Source organism: Oncorhynchus nerka, linkage group LG26 (assembly GCF_034236695.1).
Source record: "Oncorhynchus nerka isolate Pitt River linkage group LG26, Oner_Uvic_2.0, whole genome shotgun sequence".
Lineage (NCBI taxonomy): Eukaryota > Metazoa > Chordata > Actinopteri > Salmoniformes > Salmonidae > Oncorhynchus > Oncorhynchus nerka.
In genome coordinates, this window is record NC_088421.1 from 30,947,578 (window position 1) to 30,971,268 (window position 23,691).

General features: G+C 43.8%; 1 protein-coding gene across 1 annotated transcript in view; it reads right to left on the reverse strand.

Annotated features, from left to right (window-relative positions):
• Positions 1–23,691, reverse strand: part of spag9a (sperm associated antigen 9a) — a 60,913-nt gene that overhangs the window by 15,187 nt on the left and 22,035 nt on the right. Inside the window, 15 exon segments of the mRNA XM_065010395.1 lie at positions 515–637; positions 1,016–1,108; positions 1,225–1,354; positions 1,968–2,144; positions 3,496–3,552; positions 4,921–5,051; positions 5,332–5,383; positions 5,641–5,793; positions 7,124–7,181; positions 12,253–12,386; positions 12,540–12,633; positions 12,796–12,934; positions 14,566–14,652; positions 16,743–16,893; positions 20,977–21,071. Coding sequence (XP_064866467.1) covers positions 515–637; positions 1,016–1,108; positions 1,225–1,354; positions 1,968–2,144; positions 3,496–3,552; positions 4,921–5,051; positions 5,332–5,383; positions 5,641–5,793; positions 7,124–7,181; positions 12,253–12,386; positions 12,540–12,633; positions 12,796–12,934; positions 14,566–14,652; positions 16,743–16,893; positions 20,977–21,071 — 1,674 coding nt within the window.

Below are 23,691 nucleotides of genomic sequence, written 5' to 3' on the forward strand. Positions count from 1 at the left end.
ATCATGAGCAAAGACATGACAGACTGATCATGAGCAAAGACATGACAGACTGATCATGAGCAATGACAGGACAGACTGATCATGAGCAAGGAGATGACAGACTGATCATGAGCAAGGACAGGACAGACTGATGATGAGCTCCATTATACCAGGACTAGTATGTATAAGGGCTAACAATGTTGACTTGACTGAGGCCTGTCATGATGGCTTGAGGCCAGTACTCGTAAATATGAGAGCTTTAACTTGTGTCTGTATGTATTACCATCCAGTCTGCTTTCTCCAGTCATTTACAGTACAAGCTCTCAAAAACAGTATTAAACTGTTTTAAACACACTTATATTGTATAAAGTTCCAGCATACAGTACTTTTGTTGACTGATATACAAGCTCTCTAAAACAGTCAGAAGTTTCCATATACTGTCCTGTGATCCTGATGAGACACCCTCCCTACGTCAAGGTGCTTAAGGTACGGGTACACCCCCTTGGCCAACATGCTCAAAACACCTCCCCCTTACCTTGTTCTCTGTCTCTAAATGGTCCAGGCTGCTCACAGAGCCCTTCCTGCTCTGTCCTTCCAACATGGACTCTCCCTCTCTGATCTTCCCTCCTGACATGTTCACACCCGCAGCACACCACAGCTGCAGACATATCAATCAATCAATCAATCAAACAACGTACAATTGATAGAAATTACATTTAAAAAAGCTCAATACACCACAGGAGGTTAGTGGCACCTTAATTAGGGAGGACGGGAACGTGGTACTGGCTGGAGCGGAATGAGTGGAAAGGTATCAACAACATCAAACACAACGTTTCCATGTGTTTGATGCCATTCCATTTGCTCCATTCCAGCCATTATTATGAGCCGTCCTCCCCTCAGCAGCCTCCATTGCAAAACATGCATTATACTTGTGTATCACAACTTGGTATTCAAATGTTGCATTGTGCACAATAGTAATGTATGTTTTCACAGATCAAAATGAAGTTAACTTAATCACAGTGTGTGCTGTGCTCACCTTCATAGAAGCATCTTTCTGGTCCAGGGGCCTCAGGTAGACTGGCACAGGTAGATTCTTCTCTTTGTTCTCTGTTGGGCCCCCGTTCACTACCTGAAAGGACACACAAGATGTCATATAAAAAATAAAAACTTGGATATGGTTATTATTGCGAACTCTCTCCCTCTCTCTCTCCCTCTCCCTCTCCCTCCCATCCCCTCCTCTCCTACCTTAGATTTGCTGGGTAGACTCCATCCGTGGGCCTGTACCTGTCCATCCTCCTTCTGCATGTGGGCTTTGACCTGTCTGTACTGGGCCCTCTTTTGCTCCCTACGGGACGGAGAGGCGCACGGGTCCATTCTGACAGGGAGACAGGACAAAAAGGGAATTTCATTACAAAAAATTACATTATGGGCCGGTTTGCTGAATCCTGGACTAGAAAGCACTGTCAAATGAGATTCTGCAATGAAAAAGCTTTGAGGTCCAGTAATATGCCCAATATGGATCATGAGAAACAAGCCCTAGGAGTATATGAACGTTTGTGTAGCATGGTTATGAAGAGTTCTAAAATAGAACAGGTTATGAAGAGTTCTAAAATAGAACAGGTTATGAAGAGTTCTAAAACAGAACAGGTTATGAAGAGTTCTAAAATAGAACAGGTTATGAAGAGTTCTAAAATAGAACAGGTTATGAAGAGTTCTAAAATAGAACAGGTTATGAACAGTTCTAAAATAAAACAGGTTATGAACAGTTCTAAAATAGAACAGGTCATGAACAGTTCTAAAATAGAACAGGTCATGAACAGTTCTAACCATCATAAGTAGTTGACCCACATATCCATGATTCTATTATAAGTGCTGTGTAATACATGGAGTGAATGACCATAGCTCATCATGGCAGAGGTCAAGAGAGGAATAAGGAGAGCTACAACAGTACTAACACATGACAGAATGAGTGCTGTGTCACTACTCACTCCTCGTTGAGGAAGTCGAAGGCCTTGGACTTCTCGGTGGGAAACTGGGAGAAGGTGCTGCTCCTCTTCTTCATTCCCCCTCCTGCAGGGGGCATGTACTTCACCTCCCTCCCCTGGGACTCCGCCTTCTTCATCACTGCCGTGCTGGAGGAGGAGGGGCTAAAGAGGCGGCTGAAACTGCGGGGGGGGGGAGAGAAAGAAACAATAGGGATGCGAAGGGGAGGGGGTTGGTATAGGGAGGAGCAAGGCCGGGGGTCAACCACCAACCAACAGTAAACAGTCACCCACCACCACCACCATCACCTCAAGTATAGTGAAGTGAAGCATGCTGGGGATTTGGGAACGTTGATTAACAAAGCCAAGGCCCACCCATTACAATAACACTCGTGGCCCCTTAACTGAACGGGAGTCATACATATTAATATATAGTATTATAAGCCTACATACAGTACACTAGTACTGTATATTAGGACACCTACACCTGTGTATTTCTGTGTTTGTATATACGTTTTGGCATATGTTATCTGAATGTCGATAGCAGATAGTAATCTGATAGTGTGGGACAGATGGTAATCAAGCAGATAGATTTCAATAGACTGCATAACATGTGATTACAATGAGCTCCACAGCACAGTAAGAGGAAAGAGCCCCATGTTAAGACAGTTAATCACAGTAAAACTCACAGGGATGAAGGAGGACACCTCTGTCAGTTGATCAACAGAAGCATGCAATTATATTGTTCATTATTTTCTTCATATGTCTACACATCATACTGAAATGGACAGTAGATCTTACAAGAATGCGCATTAATAAAGAGTTGGACATATTTAAATCTCCGCACTACAACAGGTTATAGGCCTATTGCAGAACGAAGCACTTGTCCATACATTTTCCTGTAAACCAATACAACTTCTGAGAGGACATGAAGGAGGTACAATCAGCTGACATAGACCTCTCCCTCTCAGCACTCTTTAAGCAGACTAGCAGGACAACATAAGGCAACAGGGGCAGGCGGGGGGGGCAAGAGAATCACATTGGACTGATTTGTTTGTGGATTGGATGGAAAACATGAAGAGTAGTACACATCCAGGATATGTCTATTGTTCAGGGGACTGTAGCAGACCTGGGTTCAAATACTATTTAAAATCCTTCAAATACTTTGAACGTTTGCTTTAGCCTGCATGGACTGCCAGGTGGGTGAGATATACGCAGTTGGGAATTTTCTATTGGTTCCGTTGCAATAGGCAAGCTCAATCAAGCAAAGCTCAAGTATTTGAAAGGATTTGAAATAGTATTTAAACCCATGGCTAGACTGTACCAAGGGTCAAGAGAGGGATGGCTATGATGTTTAAAACATTTACCTAAGACTGAACATTTAATAGCACATCCAAAAAGAAAGAAAACAGGGATGGAATTTCCAGAATGTTAGCATATGATATCATGTTGATAGTGTTGAATACATCATATCAGAAATGTATATAATTCCTAGTTATTTCGTACAGGTAGTCATTGAAGGAGAACTGCTTACAATTGCCAGATGCTGGATTTCTTCTTCTCAGTAAGGGAAGGGTTTTCTCTGGAGGCTCTGGTAAGACAACACAACATGGCATCATGTTAAAGGAACTGTTCGGCACAATTACTTACGACATTGGTTAGTTTAACCAAACCAAAGTGTTGATTGCAGTCACTCCTTGTCCATAAAAAGCCTTCTAAGTAAAGAGATATGTAGATAACTATGTCATTTCCCTGAACTATCTCTTCAACTCATTCATTTCAATTGGTAGAGCAAAGATAGAGCAGACGGATGCTTTCAGAGTGGAGTCTCAGAGTGGAGCTTAAAGAGTGTATATGAAAGGGGTTGTGGAGAAGGAAACCCTTCACTAGGCAACATAGTATTATGTTTCATTCTATTTATTAACATTTGATCTCCAAAAATGTTTATTTACTTTTGAACATTCTGGAAGTTTGGTGTTCTGAAACAATGAACTTTGACGTCACTCTGGGAACCAGTTATAAAGCAACTGCTGCATATTACTATAGCAGAGGCCATGGAAACAACTGGAGAAAAGATGAATATGTTGTATCCATAGTCCTTTGCCTATTCCTTCATGTAGGTATCTGATTCTAGAAGAAAAAAAAATATATATATATATATATTGAGCCTCTCTCTCTCGTTAGCTGGCTGGCTATGGCTATCCAACATTGGAACTCTTTCATGTCAAGGTAAGCTTTTGGTTTAATAAATGTATTGCCACGTGGCTCACCAGTGTAACTGCTAAACTACTTACTGACTGTATACCATAATGCATGATTGTAGCAGGTTTACTAACACATTAGTTCTGGTAGATATGTTGACTATGACATTAGCTAACATGGTGACAACAATGTAGGCTTGGTGTAGTGGTTAGCGATCATTTGTGCCTGGGCACAGACAGCTGTTGTGTTGTGCAATGAAGTCCACAAGCGAAGGGAAAAGGTGAGACGAGGAGAGAACGTGGATGTGAGAAGGAATCATACAACAAGCAAAGTGATTATGCTGTTTGGATGTGGCTTCTATGAAAGCGAACTGTGTTTGCGGGTGATCAGGGGTGTATTCATTCTGCCGATTCTGTTGAAAAACCAATCTTAAATGGAAGCAAGCTGGAAAAAATGGGGAATGTGAATGACATTTATCCAATATGCTGTAATAGAAATAAGGCCATGCTCATTAAAAATTGTCCTCCCTGATCTTAAATGGCACCGACCGCCACTGACTCAAGTGTATGGCAGTTGCCTAGTTTCAAGTCTAGCATTCAGATTAAGAGGAAAGTCCTCTTAAAATGTGGAGATATAATTTACCAAATTGTTTAATTGGCCATATTGTTTAAAAATACAAGGTTAGCTGAGGGATTGCATTGTATACTGGCTCTATTCGATTCCCTTCAATCCTACTCTCTCCTCTCCTCCTCCTCACCTGATCATCTCTGTCCACCTAACAGCCTCCTGTAATTCCATCAGTCTCTCCTTGTACTGGTTCCTCTCCATGAGGACTCTAGCCATCTCTACCCTGGTGAACCTCTTCCTCTGGGCTGTAGGAACGTCACTCTGGAACACCAGAGAGATAGGGTGTTTTTAATTGGTCGGACATACAACGCACCAATCACAGTAACAAGCTGAATTTTAAGGAAGGTACATTTTGCAGCAATATCATAAAAATATACATTTAACAGTGATTACAATATAGAAAAGGGCACCACTATAGGACATGAAGAGGTACAGTCACATTATACATTATATAGTCGCTCTGGATAAGAGCGTCTGCTAAATGACTTAAATGTAAATGTAAATACAGGACAATGTTATACATATGGTAAGAGGCACTCACATCCTCTTCCTCGTTTGGCTTCCCTTTCACCTCCTCCATCTCCACACGCACTCTGGAAAAACAGAAGAATTGGTTCAATCAGGTTCATTAACAATATGCTATGCCATGTGTTCATGTTGACAGTTTACTCTTGGTGACTTCCCTAAAAACAGTCTTATAATTTGGGGTGGCCATATTAATATGGTGTGTTGCTGTTGTCAAATCAAATCAAATCTGATTTGTCACATGCCCTGAATACAACAGGTGTAGAACTTACATTGTCAGTTGTGTGTAGTGTGTTATCGTGTGTTGTTGTTGTTATTCACCCACTTCTTGAGCTCCTCCTCCAGCTCTCTGTTCTTCTCCTCCAGGTTTTTCCTGGTCTGTGTCACAGCGTCTAGTTCCCCCTGCAACACTTCCTTCTCACACGACAGCTCATCCACCCGCGCTATTAGGTCATTCTTCACCACATTCAGAGCGTTCCTACAGGAAACAAGGGGGGAAAGGAATGAATGTGACACCTTACAACACTGCATGCAAGCTGTTTGTGTTATGTTGTGCTTCCAGTATATAGTCCGGTATAGTGGGATCTACAAAGCTAAATACATCTAAATATGGAATAGACTTTATACCAGTTTAAAAGACTAATAACATTTTAATAACTTTGGGGGGTATACATTGGACAAAAATATAAATGCAACATGTAAAGTGTTAGTCTGATGTTTCATGAGCTGAAATAAAAGATCCCAGAAACAAAAAGCTTCTTTCTCTAGAATGTTTGTGCTGAAATTTGTTTACATCCCTGTTAGTGAACATTTCTCCTTTGCCAAGATTATCCATCCACCTGACAGGTGTGGCATTTCAATAAGCTGATTACACAGAATGATCATTACACAGGTGCACCTTGTGGTGGGGACAATAAAAGGCCATTCTAAAATGTCATTTTTTGTCACACAACACAATGCCACAGATGTCTCAAATTGAGGGAGCGTGCAATTGCCACGCTGACTACAGGTATGTCCACCAGAGCTGTTGCCAGAGAATTTAATGTTCATTTCTCTACCATAAGCCACCTCCAACGTTGTTTTAGAGAATTTTGCAGTACAGCCAACTGGCCTCACAGCCGCAGACCATGTGTATGGCATCGCGTGGGCGAGCGGTTTGCTGATGTCAACGTTGTGAACAGAGTGCTCCACGGTGGCGGTGGGGTTATGGTATGGGCAGATAACATGATAAGATATTGAGGCCCATTGTCGTGCCATTCATCTGCCGCCATCACCTCACGTTCCAGCATGATAATGCACGGCCCCATGTCTCAAGGATCTGTACACAATTCCTGGAAGCTGAAAACGTCCCAGTTCTTCTATGGCCTGCATACTCACCAGACATGTCACCCCTTGAGCATGTTTGGGATGCTCTGGATCGATGTGTAGGACAGCGTGTTCCAGTTCCCGCCAATATCCAGAAACTTTGCACAACCATTGAAGAGTGGGACAACATTCCACAGGCCACAATCAACAGCCTGATCAGCTTTATGTAAAGGAGATGTGTCACGCTGCATGAGGCAAATGATGGTCACACCAGATACTGACTGGTTTTCTGATCTACACCCCTACATTTTCTTTAAGGTATCTGTGACCAACGGATGCATTTCTGTATTCCCAGTCATGTGAAATCCATAGATTAGGACCTAATGAATTTATGGAACTGTAAATCAAATCCTTGAAATTGTTGCATGTTGCGTTGATATTTTTGTTGAGTATAAACGTCAAATAAATCTAAAACTACACCGATCTCAGTGTGTTTTTCTTACTTTGTCTCCATTAGTTGTGTGTTCTCCGTGATCAGGTTCTCAACCTCACGACCCATACCTGTAAACAAGGAGCAACACCAGCCAGGGGAGAAATGACCTCGTTTTCTGCTTTGTGTTCATACAACAGGAGTTTACAGAACAGCATGTGTAGAAGGCCTGGATAGATTCTATTATGTATCAAATAGTTCTTAATCAACTGTGTTTTTTAAATCTTCATCCAAAATAAATCAATATTTATGGAGGTGCATTTACTTCAATGGATGAACACATCGTCACATTGACTGACTTTAATATTCATATGGATATAATAAAGAATCAGTCCATTCAGAGTGTTAAATACCTCATAGTGAGATATTTCTAAGAAGTACAAAACAGGGACAACCCCAACAGCCACCAGTAGGATGGAGCGAGCGGGTGAGGTCTTACCGAGCAAGCTAAGGTCTGAGAAAACCATGCAATCCAAGTCAGGCAAGAAAACGAGAGAGAGGTGGAGAGAGTGAGACATGAGGTATGTATGAGAAACACAACGGAGGAATGAGAGCTAAGGTACTCCTAACAGGCTAGTGGGGAAAGGAATGAGAGCTAGGGTACTCCTAACAGGCTAGTGGGGAAAGGAATGAGAGCTAGGGTACTCCTAACAGGCTAGTGGGGAAAGGAATGAGAGCTAGGGTACTCCTAACAGGCTAGTGGGGAAAGGAATGAGAGCTAGGGTACTCCTAACAGGCTAGTGGGGAAAGGAATGAGAGCTAGTGTCACGCCCTGGTCTAAGTATTTTGTGTTTATCTTTATGTATTGGGTCAGGCCAGGGTGTGGCATGGAGTTTTTGTATTGTGGTGTGTTTTGTCTGGGGGTTTTGGTGTGTATGTTAGTGGGATTGTAGCTTAGTAGGGTGTTCTAGGAAAGTCTATGGCTGTCTGGAGTGGTTCTCAATCAGAGGCAGGTGGTTAATCGTTGTCTCTGATTGGGAACCATATTTAGGCAGCCATATTCTTTGGTTGTATTGTGGGTGATTGTCCTTAGTGTCTTGATGTCCTGAGTCTGTGTTAGTTTGCACCAGTTTAGGCTGTTTCGGTTTTCATTACGTTTATTGTTTTTTGTAGATATTGTATTTAGATTCGTGTTACGTTTGTTTATTAAAACATGGATCGTAATATACACGCTGCATTTTGGTCCGACTCCTTCACCATTAGAAAACCGTGACAGAATCAGCCACCACAAACGGACCAAGCAGCGTGTCAACAGGCAGGAGCCACAGGAGAAGAAACAAAGGCAGCAACAGCGGCGCAATGAGGATTGGACATGGGACGAGATATTGGATGGCAAGGGTTGCTACACATGGGAGGAGATCCTGGCGGGAAGGGATCACCTTCCATGGGAACAGGTGGAGGCAGCAAGGAGAGCAGAGGCAGCTGGAGAGAGGAGCCGGTGATATGAGGGAACACTGTTGGCAAGGAAGCCCGAGAGTCAGCCCCAAAAATTTATTGGGGGCTCACAGGGAGTAGGGCTACGCCAGGTAGGAGACCTGTGCAAACTCCCTGTGATTACCGGGGGGCTAGAGAGACCGGGCAGGCACCGTGTTATGCAGTGGTGCGCACGGTGTCCCCAGTGCGGGTGCATAGCCCGGTGAGGTATATTCCAGCTCCTCGGATCGGCCGGGCTAGAGTGGGCATCGAGCCATGTAAGGTTGGGCAGGCTCGGTGCTCAAGAGCTCCAGTGCGCCTGCACGGTCCGGTCTATCCAGTACCACCTCCACACCCCAGTCCTCCGGTAGCAGCTCCCCGCACCAGGCTTCCTGTGCGTGTCCTCGATCCAGTACCACCAGTTCCAGCACCACGCACCAGGCCTTCAGTGCGCCTCGCCTGTTCAGCGCAGCCAGAGCCTGTCTCCTCTCCTGCGCTGCCGGAGCCTCCCGCCTGTTTAGCGCAGCCAGAGCCTGTCTCCTCTCCTGCGCTGCCGGAGCCTCCCGCCTGTTTAGCGCAGCCAGAGCCTGTCTCCTCTCCTGCGCTGCCGGAGTCTCCCGCCTGTTTAGCGCTGTCGGAGCCTTTCTCTTCTCCTGCGCTGCCGGAGTCTCCAGTCTGCCCAGCGCCACCAGTCTGCCAGGATCCGCCAGAAGTGCCAGTCGGCCAGGATCTGCCAGTAGCACCAGTCAGCCAGGATCCACCAGTCTGCCAGGATCCGCCAGAAGTGCCAGTCAGCCAGGATCCGCCAGAAGTGCCAGTCAGCCAGGATCCGCCAGAAGTGCCAGTCGGCCAGACTCTTCCAGATCTGCCAGTCAGCCAGACTCTTCCAGATCTGCCAGTCAGCCAGACTCTTCCAGATCTGCCAGTCAGCCAGACTCTTCCAGATCTGCCAGTCAGCCAGACTCTTCCAGATCTGCCAGTCAACCAGACTCTTCCAGATCTGCCAGTCAACCAGACTCTTCCAGATCTGCCAGTCAACCAGGTTCTTCCAGATCCGCCAGTCAACCAGGTTCTTCCAGATCCGCCAGTCAACCAGACTCTTCCAGATCCGCCAGTCGGCCAGGATCCGCCAGTCGGCCAGGATCCGCCAGTCGGCCAGGATCTGCTGAGACCACCAGCCAGCCAGGATCTGGTAGATCTATCTACCTGCCTGAGCTTTCTCTCACTCCCGAGCTTCCTCTCACTCCCGAGCTTCCTCTCACTCCCGAGCTTCCTCTCACTCCCGAGCTTCCTCTCACTCCCGAGCTTCCTCTCACTCCCGAGCTGCCTCAGTCCCGAGCTGTCCTTCAGTCCCGATCTGCTCCTCAGTCCAGTGGGGTTCTGGGTGAGGACTACTAGGCCATGGTCGGCGGCGAGGGTGGACTATCCAGGGACGCGAGGAAGAGGGACTAAGACATTAACTGAGTGGGGTCCACGTCCCGCGCCGGAACCGCCACCATGGACAGACGCCCACCCGGACCCTCCCTATTGTGTTGAGGTGCGTTCGGGAGTCCGCACCTTAGGGGGGTTCTGTCACGCCCTGGTCTAAGTATTTTGTGTTTATCTTTATGTATTGGGTCAGGCCAGGGTGTGGCATGGAGTTTTTGTATTGTGGTGTGTTTTGTCTGGGGGTTTTGGTGTGTATGTTAGTGGGATTGTAGCTTAGTAGGGTGTTCTAGGAAAGTCTATGGCTGTCTGGAGTGGTTCTCAATCAGAGGCAGGTGGTTATCGTTGTCTCTGATTGGGAACCATATTTAGGCAGCCATATTCTTTGGTTGTATTGTGGGTGATTGTCCTTAGTGTCTTGATGTCCTGAGTCTGTGTTAGTTTGCACCAGTTTAGGCTGTTTCGGTTTTCATTACGTTTATTGTTTTTTGTAGATATTGTATTTAGATTCGTGTTACGTTTGTTTATTAAAACATGGATCGTAATATACACGCTGCATTTTGGTCCGACTCTCCTTCACCATTAGAAAACCGTGACAGCTAGGGTACTCCTAACAGGCTAGTGGGGAAAGGAATGAGAACTAGGGTACTCCTAACAGGATAGTGGGGAAAGGAATGAGAGCTAGGGTACTCCTAACAGGCTAGTGGGGAAAGGAATGAGAACTAGGGGGAAAGGAATACTCAGGCTAAAAGGAATGAGAACTAGGGTACTCCTAACATGCTAGTGGGGAAAGGAATGAGAACTAGGGTACTCCTAACAGGCTAGTGGGGAAAGGAATGAGTTATAGTTCTAGGGTAGAGAGACAGTTGGGAAAGCTAGAGAAGCTATAAAAACACACAGACTAAAACTATTTCAGCTGTATAGTAAAAAATGTGTTATTAAAGCTGTACAATGAGTTATTCTTCATGCTTATGGTGCATGTTAGACAGAAATCAGTATAACCAAAGCAGTTATATGAAGAACAAACATTTTCCAAATGCATTTAGCCCTTCTAACAGTTTTCATATGTCTGGTTTCATCTTGTGATCAACTTTTGTTTCCACTGTAATGCTAGCGAGGAGCGGGGGTCAAATGCAGGTCAAGGCAGTAGTAGTAGAGCAATGAGCTGTGGATATGAGGTGGTGAGAGGCTGAATGTAGAGCAGGCCAAATGTAGAGCAGGGATGGGCAACTGGTCCTGAAGGGCCACAGTGTATACAGGCAGGCTTTTGTTCCAGCCCAGCATTGAAACACACCAGATTCACAAAGCCTGAAAAACTAGCCATGGTTTTCCAATATAGACCATGTTTGCTTTAATTAAGTCAGGTGTGTTAGGGTGGAGCAAAATCCTGCACCCACAACTGCAGATACCCATCCCTGGAATAGAGTTTTTCTCTGAGGGCATAGAGAGAGGAGAAATAACAAAGGAGAGGTTTTGAGGTCATAATACACACCAGAGTACTCCACTGGGGTTAGGGACAAGAGCCAGAGGAGAGGACACAACGAGGAGAGAGAGAGGCGGGTTAGACACTGATGGAGCTAACAGCAGAGAATGACTTTCAACTTATACAAGCAGAATTTCTAAATCCACTTTAGCTTTGTTTTTACCTAACAGCAACGGTTATTTCACTTCAGTGCAACAGCCAGTGTGTATTAGTGAGCTGAATGTAGTAAAATAGTGTCAGTTTATTGTCTAAGTCAGTGGCCTGCTACTATAGTAATTCATGAGTTAGCATGCATTGAACACAGAAGCAGGAGCCACGTAGGGAGGTCACCTGGGTAAACAACACACTCAGACACTCACAAGGGGTTAACACAAGTCATCCCAAAACTAGTTTAACTTCATCTGTCAAGAGACATATTCTAAAGATACACTTTTAAATGAATCCAATTGTTGAACTTTGTAGTTGACAGTGTCACACAGTTTGTTCGTCCATTTTTTAAAATAGATAAATCTTCCCAAAAGTTGCTGTAATGCTGGGGGAAAATGAATAGTGTTTCTTGAAGGTGTCAGGCTTTTAATTTAGTTCTTACAGAATAGCTTATTCAGAAACAGATCCTTGTGTTGTAATTCATTATCATAACGTTACTACAACGTTACTACAACGTTACTACAACATTACTAAAATAGCCACATATCGTTAAAGGTGTTATATTTCATTACCATAGAGTCACTAGTGTTATAACAATGTTACTACAATCCTAAACACTACACATCCTTGGAGGTGTTTTGCTGCTATAGGAAAGAGGTCCTTCCTTCGCTTACCCAGCAGGTCGGCCCCCTCGTCCACGTCTCCGATGACGTCCCCTATGCCTGCAGACGACAGCTCCGCAAACAGAGAGTCTGTGTTGCGGTCAAACGCCATGTTCTCAATGCCAATGCCTCCTTTGGTCGGGGTGCTGCATAGTGGAGGGATTAGCAGTTAGCATTTAGCACATTGTACAGGAGTAAAACCCAATGTGTTTCAAGGTCTAAATTGTAGTCTCAATTTGTCAATGAAAGAGAGGATTTATCCCAAGTTGACTATATGGTGATGGTTTTGTAGGGGTTACCTGGATGCTTTGTATCCACTGAGGTCCATGTCCAGTTCAGGGGTGGACTCAATGATGTCATGCACCTCTGAGCTATCCTCGTTCTCTGGCAAACCTACAGGACACATATAATACGGAACAGAATCAAATCTAAGAGACCTTCATTATGTGCTATTAGATCATCAAGAATGGATACAAAGACAAATCTCTCTGTCATCTACCATTATAATACTTGTCGTGAGGACTTAGTTGCAGTATCGTGAGTAACATTTCATACCCACTGATATTGACCTGTTCCCCAGTGCCGCCAGCAACTCCATGCTCTTACTGTTTGGCCCCTCCCCCTCCATGGCGACGTCCGAGGCTGTGGTGGACATGGGAGTGACCGACTTTGGGCCAAGGTCCGACAGCTCGTCCTGCAACCACAACCGATAGGGTCATAGAGAGGTCAAGAGTCAAAGGTTAACCCTAACCCTGACCTTGACCCATTTTCCTGAACTAGTGCCCAGAGTTTTTCATGGTACGGTCATGTGCGGAGGAAAAACTCCTGCCTCTAGTGCTAGGTACAGTAGAGACAGAACAGGAACTAAGGAACACAGGGACGTCACCATGGTAACAGGTCCGACAGGGGAGACACCACAACACCACAGCTCAGCCTGGCTTAAAGCAATCACACTGGAGCTGGGGACAAAACTAAACAAGCACTAACAAGCACTAGTTACAGACATTGAGGATACAAGTAGTACAGACAGAAACCCATCTCCTGTGATCCATCAACTTCCATTAACAATGTATTCTATTATGAGTCAGTTAAGAACAAATTCCTATTTACAATGACGGCCTACACCGGCCAAACCCGGACAATGCTGGGCCAATTGTGTGCCGCCCATTGGGACTCCCAATCACAGCTGGATGTAATTCAGCCTGGATTCAAACCAGGAGCTGTAGTGACGCCTCTTGCACTGAGATGCAGTGCCTTAGACCACTGCGCCACTCGGGAGTAAATATGTTTCATTTTAATATATAACATTTCTTAAAGGTATTTATTTGAAGTGATGGCTTTTTCATTGGGAGAAGCTCTAAAAAACTGAAATTGGTATCCATTATTCTGTACAATAATCAAATATGAATTTGATGGTAGATGATCTATTTTGTGTAGTTTGAGCTCAGGACCAGGAACATGTTGACTGGGACAAGGAAGGGTAGAACACAGTCAACAGCTAATACACACTAATTCACACTTCACATCAGATCACAGGGTTCACATGGACTTCACAAGAGGTCAGAGGTCAACACAGAACATAAACCAATCATGGGCCCAGTGGGGAGTGCCATTCCTTCACTGAGAGACAACAACACAGAACACACACACAACTCAAAGGTCAGCTCATAACAGAAACAAACACAAGATTCACTATGAATGACAACACAATAATAAGTGAACTAATCTCCAATGTTAAGTCTACATAGAATACAATGTGAGTTCTACTGTGTAAAACTACAAAGAGTGTTATAACTACGAAGACTGTTATTTAACTACAGAGAGTGTTATGCTAAAACTGTGAGATAACAACATACTGTGAGACAATTTGCTTCCAAGTTCACGTGAAAACAATGAAACGGAGCTAGGACAGCAACAGGGTGTGTAAGAAGTACAGCTAGTACCATGCAGTTTGGCAAAACACGACAACATAGAAGCTGAATGGAACCACGCCTTCCCCACTCTACAGACCACTGACTGATCAAAACAGCTCCTTTTAGGGGGGAAACTAAATGGAGGTGATCATGGACTGTTCCTTTAGCTCACTGAGGAGGATCTATCTAGGATTTGAAGGGAAACCTGACATGGTTGCATTGGGCTCAGGTGGTCTGTGAAGTGAGGGACGTTGCATAATGCGCAAAGAGATGCTGCTTGCTCTGAAAAAATGAATCAGCACAATGAAGACAACTACTAAAGCCCACACACACACACAACATGGGGTCTCCATGGCATGTACAAGCGGGTTGCAGTGACGCTTTTCTTCTCCACCACCACAGAGACAACTACCTTGCAGTCGTCTGGGAGAGAATTCCCCCAAGAGATCTGCAGCGTACTGTAACCATCCCTTTTCTCTGGGGGGTCGTCTGCATCCAACTGCTTGGGAAGAGAGATACAATGAAGAGGCGCATTTCTGCAGAAGCACTGAGGCAACACACACTGCCAAGCGTGCGTGTGTGTGTGTGTGTGTGTGAGTGTCGGTCTACATTGCTCACAGCTGGTGATGGCTGGCTGAAAGTCAAGGTTATTAGATTCAACATGTGGGAGGATTTGAGGCGACCCACTAGCCCAGTGACTACCATCTCACCACAGCTGACTGAAAGTCAAGGTTATTAGATTCAACATGTGGGAGGATTTGAGGCGACCCACTAGCCCAGTGACTACCATCTCACCACAGCTGACTGAAAGTCAAGGTTATTAGATTCAACATGTGGGAGGATTTGAGGCGACCCACTAGCCCAGTGACTACCATCTCACCACAGCTGACTGAAGCCTATGAAGTCCAGTCACTGAACCCTACTTACACAGTCAGAGTATTATTGTGTCAATGAAGTTTAGGGTTTGAGTTACTCACATACTGACTCTTTGGGTTGAACGCTTATGAGGTCGCCCTTATTTATGGGAGAACCCAAAAACCCTGAACACACTCGAATTACAAACTAAATCTGAAAATACATATGTTCACATCCGTCATTGGTGGCTGCAATCTCCCTTTTCTATGTTCTTCTGTATGGGTAAGAGACGGGTTATTGCAATGAATGATTCCGATACCATTCTAAAAGTCCAGGCATCAGAAGCAGTGGTAATCTGGTTGAAATGGCACACAGCATTTGGTTCATGGCTGCGAGACATATGTTTGCTGTTTGAATTGACAGCTGGACGAGAGCAGTGCTTAATCAATGGTAATGAGTGACCGATGGCATTTGTTAATGAACTCAGAGCAGTTCATCTGAAGAGAATACATGTCAGAAAACTATGGTCATGTCAACATGGGGTTTGCACATAAACCCCAACTTGTTCTTATGACATCATTTCAACCAGCTTTGAACGCTGGGACTGAGTATTTCTAGCCTATATAAAGAAAACCAATACAGTCTAAGAGATACCACTGTCACTACACTTACAGATCAACAATAGACGATTCCAAAAAGAAAAAGCTATTTCTAGGTAGGCCACACCATAAAATGTTGTGTAGTAGAACATTTTGACAATCAATACAACTACTCATTTACAAAGAGTCAAAACATCCAATCACGTGCCGGCCTGCGCTCTCTCTCCCCCAGTGATTGGGTGCCTGCCAGCAGCCTCTATCCCAGAATGTACCACGGCACAGACCGTCTACCCCTCGTCACGGAGACCATGCCCCACTTCTGAACGAAGCGGAGTAGCAGCCGAAATAACACAGGCACCCTTAGGGTATCATCATCACTGAAGAGAAAAACAGATATGTATACAGACTCCATGCAGTAATATTCAAAGTGGTGATGCTTATTCCTACCGCTTACGTAAAGCCCCGTTCAGGACGGTACAATAACACACTGTAAGTCTTTGTGACTGTGGGTCTGTGGGGGAGAGTGACGGCATTTGGTATACTACTGAGAATCTCAGAGAGCGATGATGTCATTATGTTACCATCTGACAGACATCTAACAGCATGAGGACAAATGGCTAAATAAGGAGCATTCTATCCTGCTAAGTTATGCATATTCATGAAGTTGGCCCTCTCTGAAACATGCAGGAGGGGAGGGCAGTTGTATGAATACACAGAAACCCCTGTCAGATCCTTCTAGAAGACATCACAGAGGAGTGCCGACTCTCTCCCCTCTAAGAGCCCTTTCCAAAGGCCTCTTCATTAGACATGCTAAGCGTGCCTAGTCCAAAGCCCTGTGCTCTAAGCACATGAGGGGGAGGAAACAATAGGAGGCAGCCACTTTAGACTATTGAGGTGCACCCTTGCTCTCTCACACTGTGCATGATTAGTCCAAAGCCCCCCTTCTTGCAGAAAGAGGCATTTCAAATGTATTTCAACAGGGCCCTATAGCCTCACCCAGGCAGAAATAAACAGACTCAGGTTTATTCAAATGTATCTGATCATTAAAATAGATAGTTTAATTCGCCCCCTTTTTTTCTAGGTTGTGTCAATCACATCTCTGTGTATCTATTATCGAGCCGTCCCCATTTCCCACCTTGAGGCTGGCATTGGAGCGCGGATGTTCCAGGTCGTTGAACCTCCAGGCCTCTGCGCCCGGCGTCTCAGACCTGGCCTGGAGGTCAGGGTTCAGAACTGCCCCCCCTCCTGACATGGGGAAGACACCCAGAGACATGGGACGCTCTTTCCTAGAGAGACAGAAGAGGAAGAAGGTCAGTCAGATTATACAGAGGGACATGTTGAGCATTACTGGCTACACTAACTACACTATAAATATATCTGGCCATTCGTGTTGACAGCGTTTAAAAAACCTTCTGATGAGCTAGTTAAAAAGATAAGACTTAAAGTGGGCCTCTTTTTTAGAAACTGATCTTGCCTCTCCCTAAACAGCAGGAAACAGAATGTACTGTCAACTTTACTGCCAGTTGTTGACTAGGGTGACACCATTTCCCAGAATGCAGCAGCCACTACTCTTAAACCTTTGGATGCCGTCTACCACAGCGCCGTTCGCTTTATCACAGGTGACAGTTTTAATACTCCTCACTGCATCCTGTATCAAAAGGTTGGCTGGTCCTCATTAAAGTCCCATAGATCACTTCACTATTCCCTTTTTGTTTACAAAGCTCTACTAATCAAATTAGGTGAATCCGCCTTCATTTTCAATGCCCACGATTTTTGGAATAACCTGCAGAACTCCCAGTGTCCTGATTCCCTCGTTCCGCTAGGGCAGTTTAGGAGTCTAATGTTGAATTTGTTAATTAGGAATTGCATTTGTCTTGATTAAATGTCAACATTTACTCAGATGTTGAAGTTGTAGTTTTTTAAATGTTTATAAATGTTTTATTGGAATGTTAATGTTTGGTCTCAATGAGCTCCCCTGGTTAAATAAAACATTTAAAAATATATACTTTTAGAATGTTCCAAGTCATTAAATTCCTCCTGCTATAAATAACAGTTGTTACAATCATCTACAGGTAACTGCCAAAATAAAGGAAACACCAACATAAAGTGTCTTAATAGGGTGTTGGGCCACCATGAGAACAGCTTCACTGTGGAGTGACAGATTCTACAAGTGTCTGGAACTCTATTGGAAGGATGTGACATCATTCTACCACAAGAAATTCCATCATTTGTTGTCTTGTTGATGGTGGAGGAAATGCGGTCTCAGGCGCCGCTTCAGAATCTCCCATAAGCAGTGGTGGAAAAAGTACTCAATTCTCATACTTGAGGAAAAGTAAAGATACTTTAATAGAAAACCACTCAAGTGAAAGTCACCCAGTAAAATATTACTTGAGTAAAAGACTAAAAGTATTTGGTTTTAAATATACTTAAGTATCAAAAGTAAATGTAGTTGCTAAAATATACTTAAGTGTCAAAAGTAAAAGTACAAATAATTTTAAAAATCCTTATATTAAGCAAATCAAACAGCACAATTGTCTTGTTTTTTAATTCACAGATAGCCAGGGTCACACTCGAACACTCTGACATCATTACAAACAAAGCATGTGTGTTTAGTGAGTCCGCCAGATCAGAGGCAGTAGGGATGACCAAGGATGTTCTCTTGATAAGTGTGCTAATTGGACCATTTTCTGTCCTGCTAAGCATTCAAAATGTAAGGAGTACTTTGAGTGTCAGGGAAAATGTTTGGAGTAAAAAGAACATAATATTCTTTAGGAATGTAGTGAAGTAAAAGTACATCACCGGGGACAAGCTTCCTGCCATTCAGGACCTCTATACCAGGCAGTGTCAGAGGAAGTCCCTAAAAATTGTCAAAGACTCCAGCCACCCTAGTCATAGACTGTTCTCTCTGCTACCACACGGCAAGCGGTACCGGAGCGCCAAGTCTAGGTCCAAGAGGCTTCTAAAGAGCTTCTACCCCCAAGCCATAAGACTCCTGAACAGCTAATCAAATGGCTACCCAGACTCTTTGCATTGACCCCCCTTCTACTCTGCTGCTACTCTGTTATTATCTATGTATAGTCACTTTAATAACCTACATGTACATATTACCTCAACTACCTCGACACTGGTGCCCCCGCACATTGACTCTGTACTGGTACCCCCTGTATATAGCCTCCACATTGACTCTGTACTGGTACCCCCTGTATATAGCCTCCACATTGACTCTGTACTGGTACCCCTGTATATAGCCTCCACATTGACTCTGTACTGGTACCCCCTGTATATAGCCTCCACATTGACTCTGTCCTGGTACCCCCTGTATATAGCCTCCACATTGACTCTGTACTGGTACCCCCTGTATATAGCCTCCACATTGACTCTGTCCTGGTACCCCCTGTATATAGCCTCCACATTGACTCTGTACTGGTACCTCCTGTATATAGCCTCCACATTGACTCTGTACTGGTACCCACTGTACTGGTACCCCCTGTATATAGCCTCCACATTGACTCTGTACTGGTACCCCCTGTATATAGCCTCCACATTGACTCTGTACTGGTACCCCCTGTATATAGCCTCCACATTGACTCTGTACTGGTACCCCCTGTATATAGCCTCCACATTGACTCTGTACTGGTACCCCCTGTATATAGCCTCCACATTGACTCTGTACTGGTACCCCTGTATATAGCCTCCACATTGACTCTGTACTGGTACCCCCTGTATATAGCCTCCACATTGACTCTGTACTGGTACCCCCTGTATATAGCCTCCACATTGACTCTGTAAGGTACCCCCTGTTATAGCCTCCACATTGACTCTGTACTGGTACCCCCTGTATATAGCCTCCACATTGACTCTGTCCTGGTACCCCCCTGTATATAGCCTCCACAACAAGGGCTGACTCTGTACTGGTACCCCTGCATGCATATAGCTCCACATTGACTCTGTACTGGTACCCCCTGTATATAGCCTCCACATTGACTCTGTACTGGTACCCCTGTATATAGCCTCCACATTGACTCTGTACTGGTACCCCCTGTAAATAGCCTCCACATTGACTCTGTACTGGTACCCCTGTATATAGCCTCCACATTGACTCTGTCCTGGTACCCCCTGTATATAGCCTCAATTGACTCTGTACTGGTACCCCCTGTATATAGCCTCCACATTGACTCTGTACTGGTACCCCTGTATATAGCCTCCACATTGACTCTGTACTGGTACCCCCAGCATATAGCCTCCACATTGACTCTGTACTGGTACCCCTGTATATAGCCTCATCTATAATGGACATTGACTTAGTTCTGTTCCATGTAGTACTGTACTGGACCCCCTGTATATAGCCTCCACATTGACTCTGTACTGGTACCCCTGTATATAGCCTCCACATTGACTCTGTACTGGTACCCCTGTATATAGCCTCCACATTGACTCTGTACTGGTACCCCTGTATTCCACATTGACTCTGTACTGGTACCCCTGTATATAGCCTCCACATTGACTCTGTACTGGTACCCCCTGTATATAGCCTCCACATTGACTCTGTACTGGTACCCCTGTATATAGCCTCCACATTGACTCTGTACTGGTACCCCCTGTATATAGCCCTGCTATTGTTATCTGTACAGAACTGCTTAGTTCTAGCTCTTACTTTTCTGGGGAACAGAGATGTTATTTTCTCCACTTTTGGGGGGTTAACCTCATTGTTGATTAAGGGCTTGTAAGAAAGCATTTCACTATAAGGTCTACTACACTTGTTGTATTCTGCGCATGTGACTAATACCATTTTATTTTATTTGAAAAGTTGTCAAAAATATTAATAGTAAAGCACAGATACCAAAAAATGACTTAAGTAGCACTTTATTGTATTTTTACTTAAGTACTTTTTCATGCTCATCAACTCTGTCTCTCGAGTTGCGCAGCAATCTAAGGAACTGCATCTCAGTGTAATAGGTGTCACTACAGTCCCTGGTTTGAATCCAGGCTGTATCACATCAGGCCGTGATTGGGTGTCCCATACGGCAGTGCACAATTTGCCCAGTGTTGCCCGGGGTAGGCCGTCATTATAAATAACAATTTGATCTTAACTGACTTGCCTAGTTAAATAAAGGTTACATTTTTTTAAAGTCAAATAATCAAACCACTCATCCCCTGTGGATGGGGACATTGTCATCCTATGGGGGCATAGCCATGGTAGCCAAAATAATGGCCTGCCCAGAATATTTATGCATGATGGGATGTTAATTCCTTAATTATCTCAGGAAACAGACCCGTGTGGAAGTACCTGTTTTCAATAGACTTTGTACCCTCATTTAATCAAGTGTTTGAATTTTTTCGGCAATTACCTGTATAACACCAAGCCTTACCTGACTCTGCCCACAGTTCCAGAGTCTGAAGTCTCTACTACACTCATATGGTGGAGCTTGATCCTCTCTACATGCTCCATGTAGTTATGTATCATCTATAATGGACAGAACAGACAGGTTAGTTCTACATGTTCCATGTAGTTATGGATCATCTGTAATGGACAGAACAGACAGGTTAGTTCTACATGCTCCATGTAGTTATGTATCATCTATAATGGACAGAACAGACAGGTTAGTTCTACATGTTCCATGTAGTTATGGATCATCTGTAATGGACAGAACAGACAGGTTAGTTCTACATGTTCCATGTAGTTATGGATCATCTGTAATGGACAGAACAGACAGGTTAGTTCTACATGCTCCATGTAGTTATGTATCATCTATAATGGACAGAACAGACAGGTTAGTTCTACATGTTCCATGTAGTTATGGATCATCTGTAATGGACAGAACAGACAGGTTAGTTCTACATGTTCCATGTAGTTATGGATCATCTGTAATGGACAGAACAGACAGGTTAGTTCTACATGCTCCATGTAGTTATGGATAATCTGTAATGGACAGAACAGACAGGTTAGTTCTACATGCTCCATGTAGTTATGTATCATCTGTAATGGACAGAACAGACAGGTTAGTTCTACATGCTCCATGTAGTTATGTATCATCTGTAATGGACAGAACAGACAGGTTAGTTCTACACGCTCCATGTAGTTATGTATCATCTGTAATGGACAGAACAGACAGGTTAGTTCTACATGTTCCATGTAGTTATGGATCATCTGTAATGGACAGAACAGACAGGTTAGTTCTACATGCTCCATGTAGTTATGTATCATCTGTAATGGACAGAACAGACAGGTTAGTTCTACATGCTCCATGTAGTTATGGATCATCTGTAATGGACAGAACAGAGAGGTTAGTTCTACATGCTCCATGTAGTTATGTATCATCTGTAATGGACAGAACAGACAGGTTAGTTCTACATGCTCCATGTAGTTATGGATCATCTGTAATGGACAGAACAGAGATGTTAGTTCTACATGCTCCATGTAGTTATGGATAATCTGTAATGGACAGAACAGACAGGTTAGTTCTACATGCTCCATGTAGTTATGGATAATCTGTAATGGACAGAACAGAGAGGTTAGTTCTACATGCTCCATGTAGTTATGGATAATCTGTAATGGACAGAACAGACAGGTTAGTTCTACATGCTCCATGTAGTTATAGATCATCTGTAATGGACAGAACAGACAGGTTAGTTATACATGCTCCATGTAGTTATGTATCATCTGTAATGGACAGAACAGACAGGTTAGTTCTACATGTTCCATGTAGTTATGGATCATCTGTAATGGACAGAACAGACAGGTTAGTTCTACATGCTCCATGTAGTTATGGATCATCTGTAATGGACAGAACAGACAGGTTAGTTCTACATGCTCCATGTAGTTATGTATCATCTGTAATGGACAGAACAGACAGGTTAGTTCTACATGTTCCATGTAGTTATGGATCATCTGTAATGGACAGAACAGACAGGTTAGTTCTACATGCTCCATGTAGTTATGGATCATCTGTAATGGACAGAACAGACAGGTTAGTTCTACATGCTCCATGTAGTTATGTATCATCTGTAATGGACAGAACAGACAGGTTAGTTCTACATGCTCCATGTAGTTATGTATCATCTGTAATGGACAGAACAGACAGGTTAGTTCTACATGCTCCATGTAGTTATGTATCATCTGTAATGGACAGAACAGAGAGGTTAGTTCTACATGCTCCATGTAGTTATGTATCATCTGTAATGGACAGAACAGAGAGGTTAGTTCTACATGCTCCATGTAGTTATGGATAATCTGTAATGGACAGAACAGACAGGTTAGTTCTACATGCTCCATGTAGTTATGTATCATCTGTAATGGACAGAACAGACAGGTTAGTTCTACATGCTCCATGTAGTTATGTATCATCTGTAATGGACAGAACAGACAGGTTAGTTCTACATGTTCCATGTAGTTATGGATCATCTGTAATGGACAGAACAGACAGGTTAGTTCTACATGCTCCATGTAGTTATGTATCATCTGTAATGGACAGAACAGACAGGTTAGTTCTACATGCTCCATGTAGTTATGGATCATCTGTAATGGACAGAACAGAGAGGTTAGTTCTACATGCTCCATGTAGTTATGGATAATCTGTAATGGACAGAACAGACAGGTTAGTTCTACATGCTCCATGTAGTTATGGATAATCTGTAATGGACAGAACAGAGAGGTTAGTTCTACATGCTCCATGTAGTTATGGATAATCTGTAATGGACAGAACAGACAGGTTAGTTCTACATGCTCCATGTAGTTATAGATCATCTGTAATGGACAGAACAGACAGGTTAGTTATACATGCTCCATGTAGTTATGTATCATCTGTAATGGACAGAACAGACAGGTTAGTTCTACATGTTCCATGTAGTTATGGATCATCTGTAATGGACAGAACAGACAGGTTAGTTCTACATGCTCCATGTAGTTATGGATCATCTGTAATGGACAGAACAGACAGGTTAGTTCTACATGCTCCATGTAGTTATGTATCATCTGTAATGGACAGAACAGACAGGTTAGTTCTACATGTTCCATGTAGTTATGGATCATCTGTAATGGACAGAACAGACAGGTTAGTTCTACATGCTCCATGTAGTTATGGATC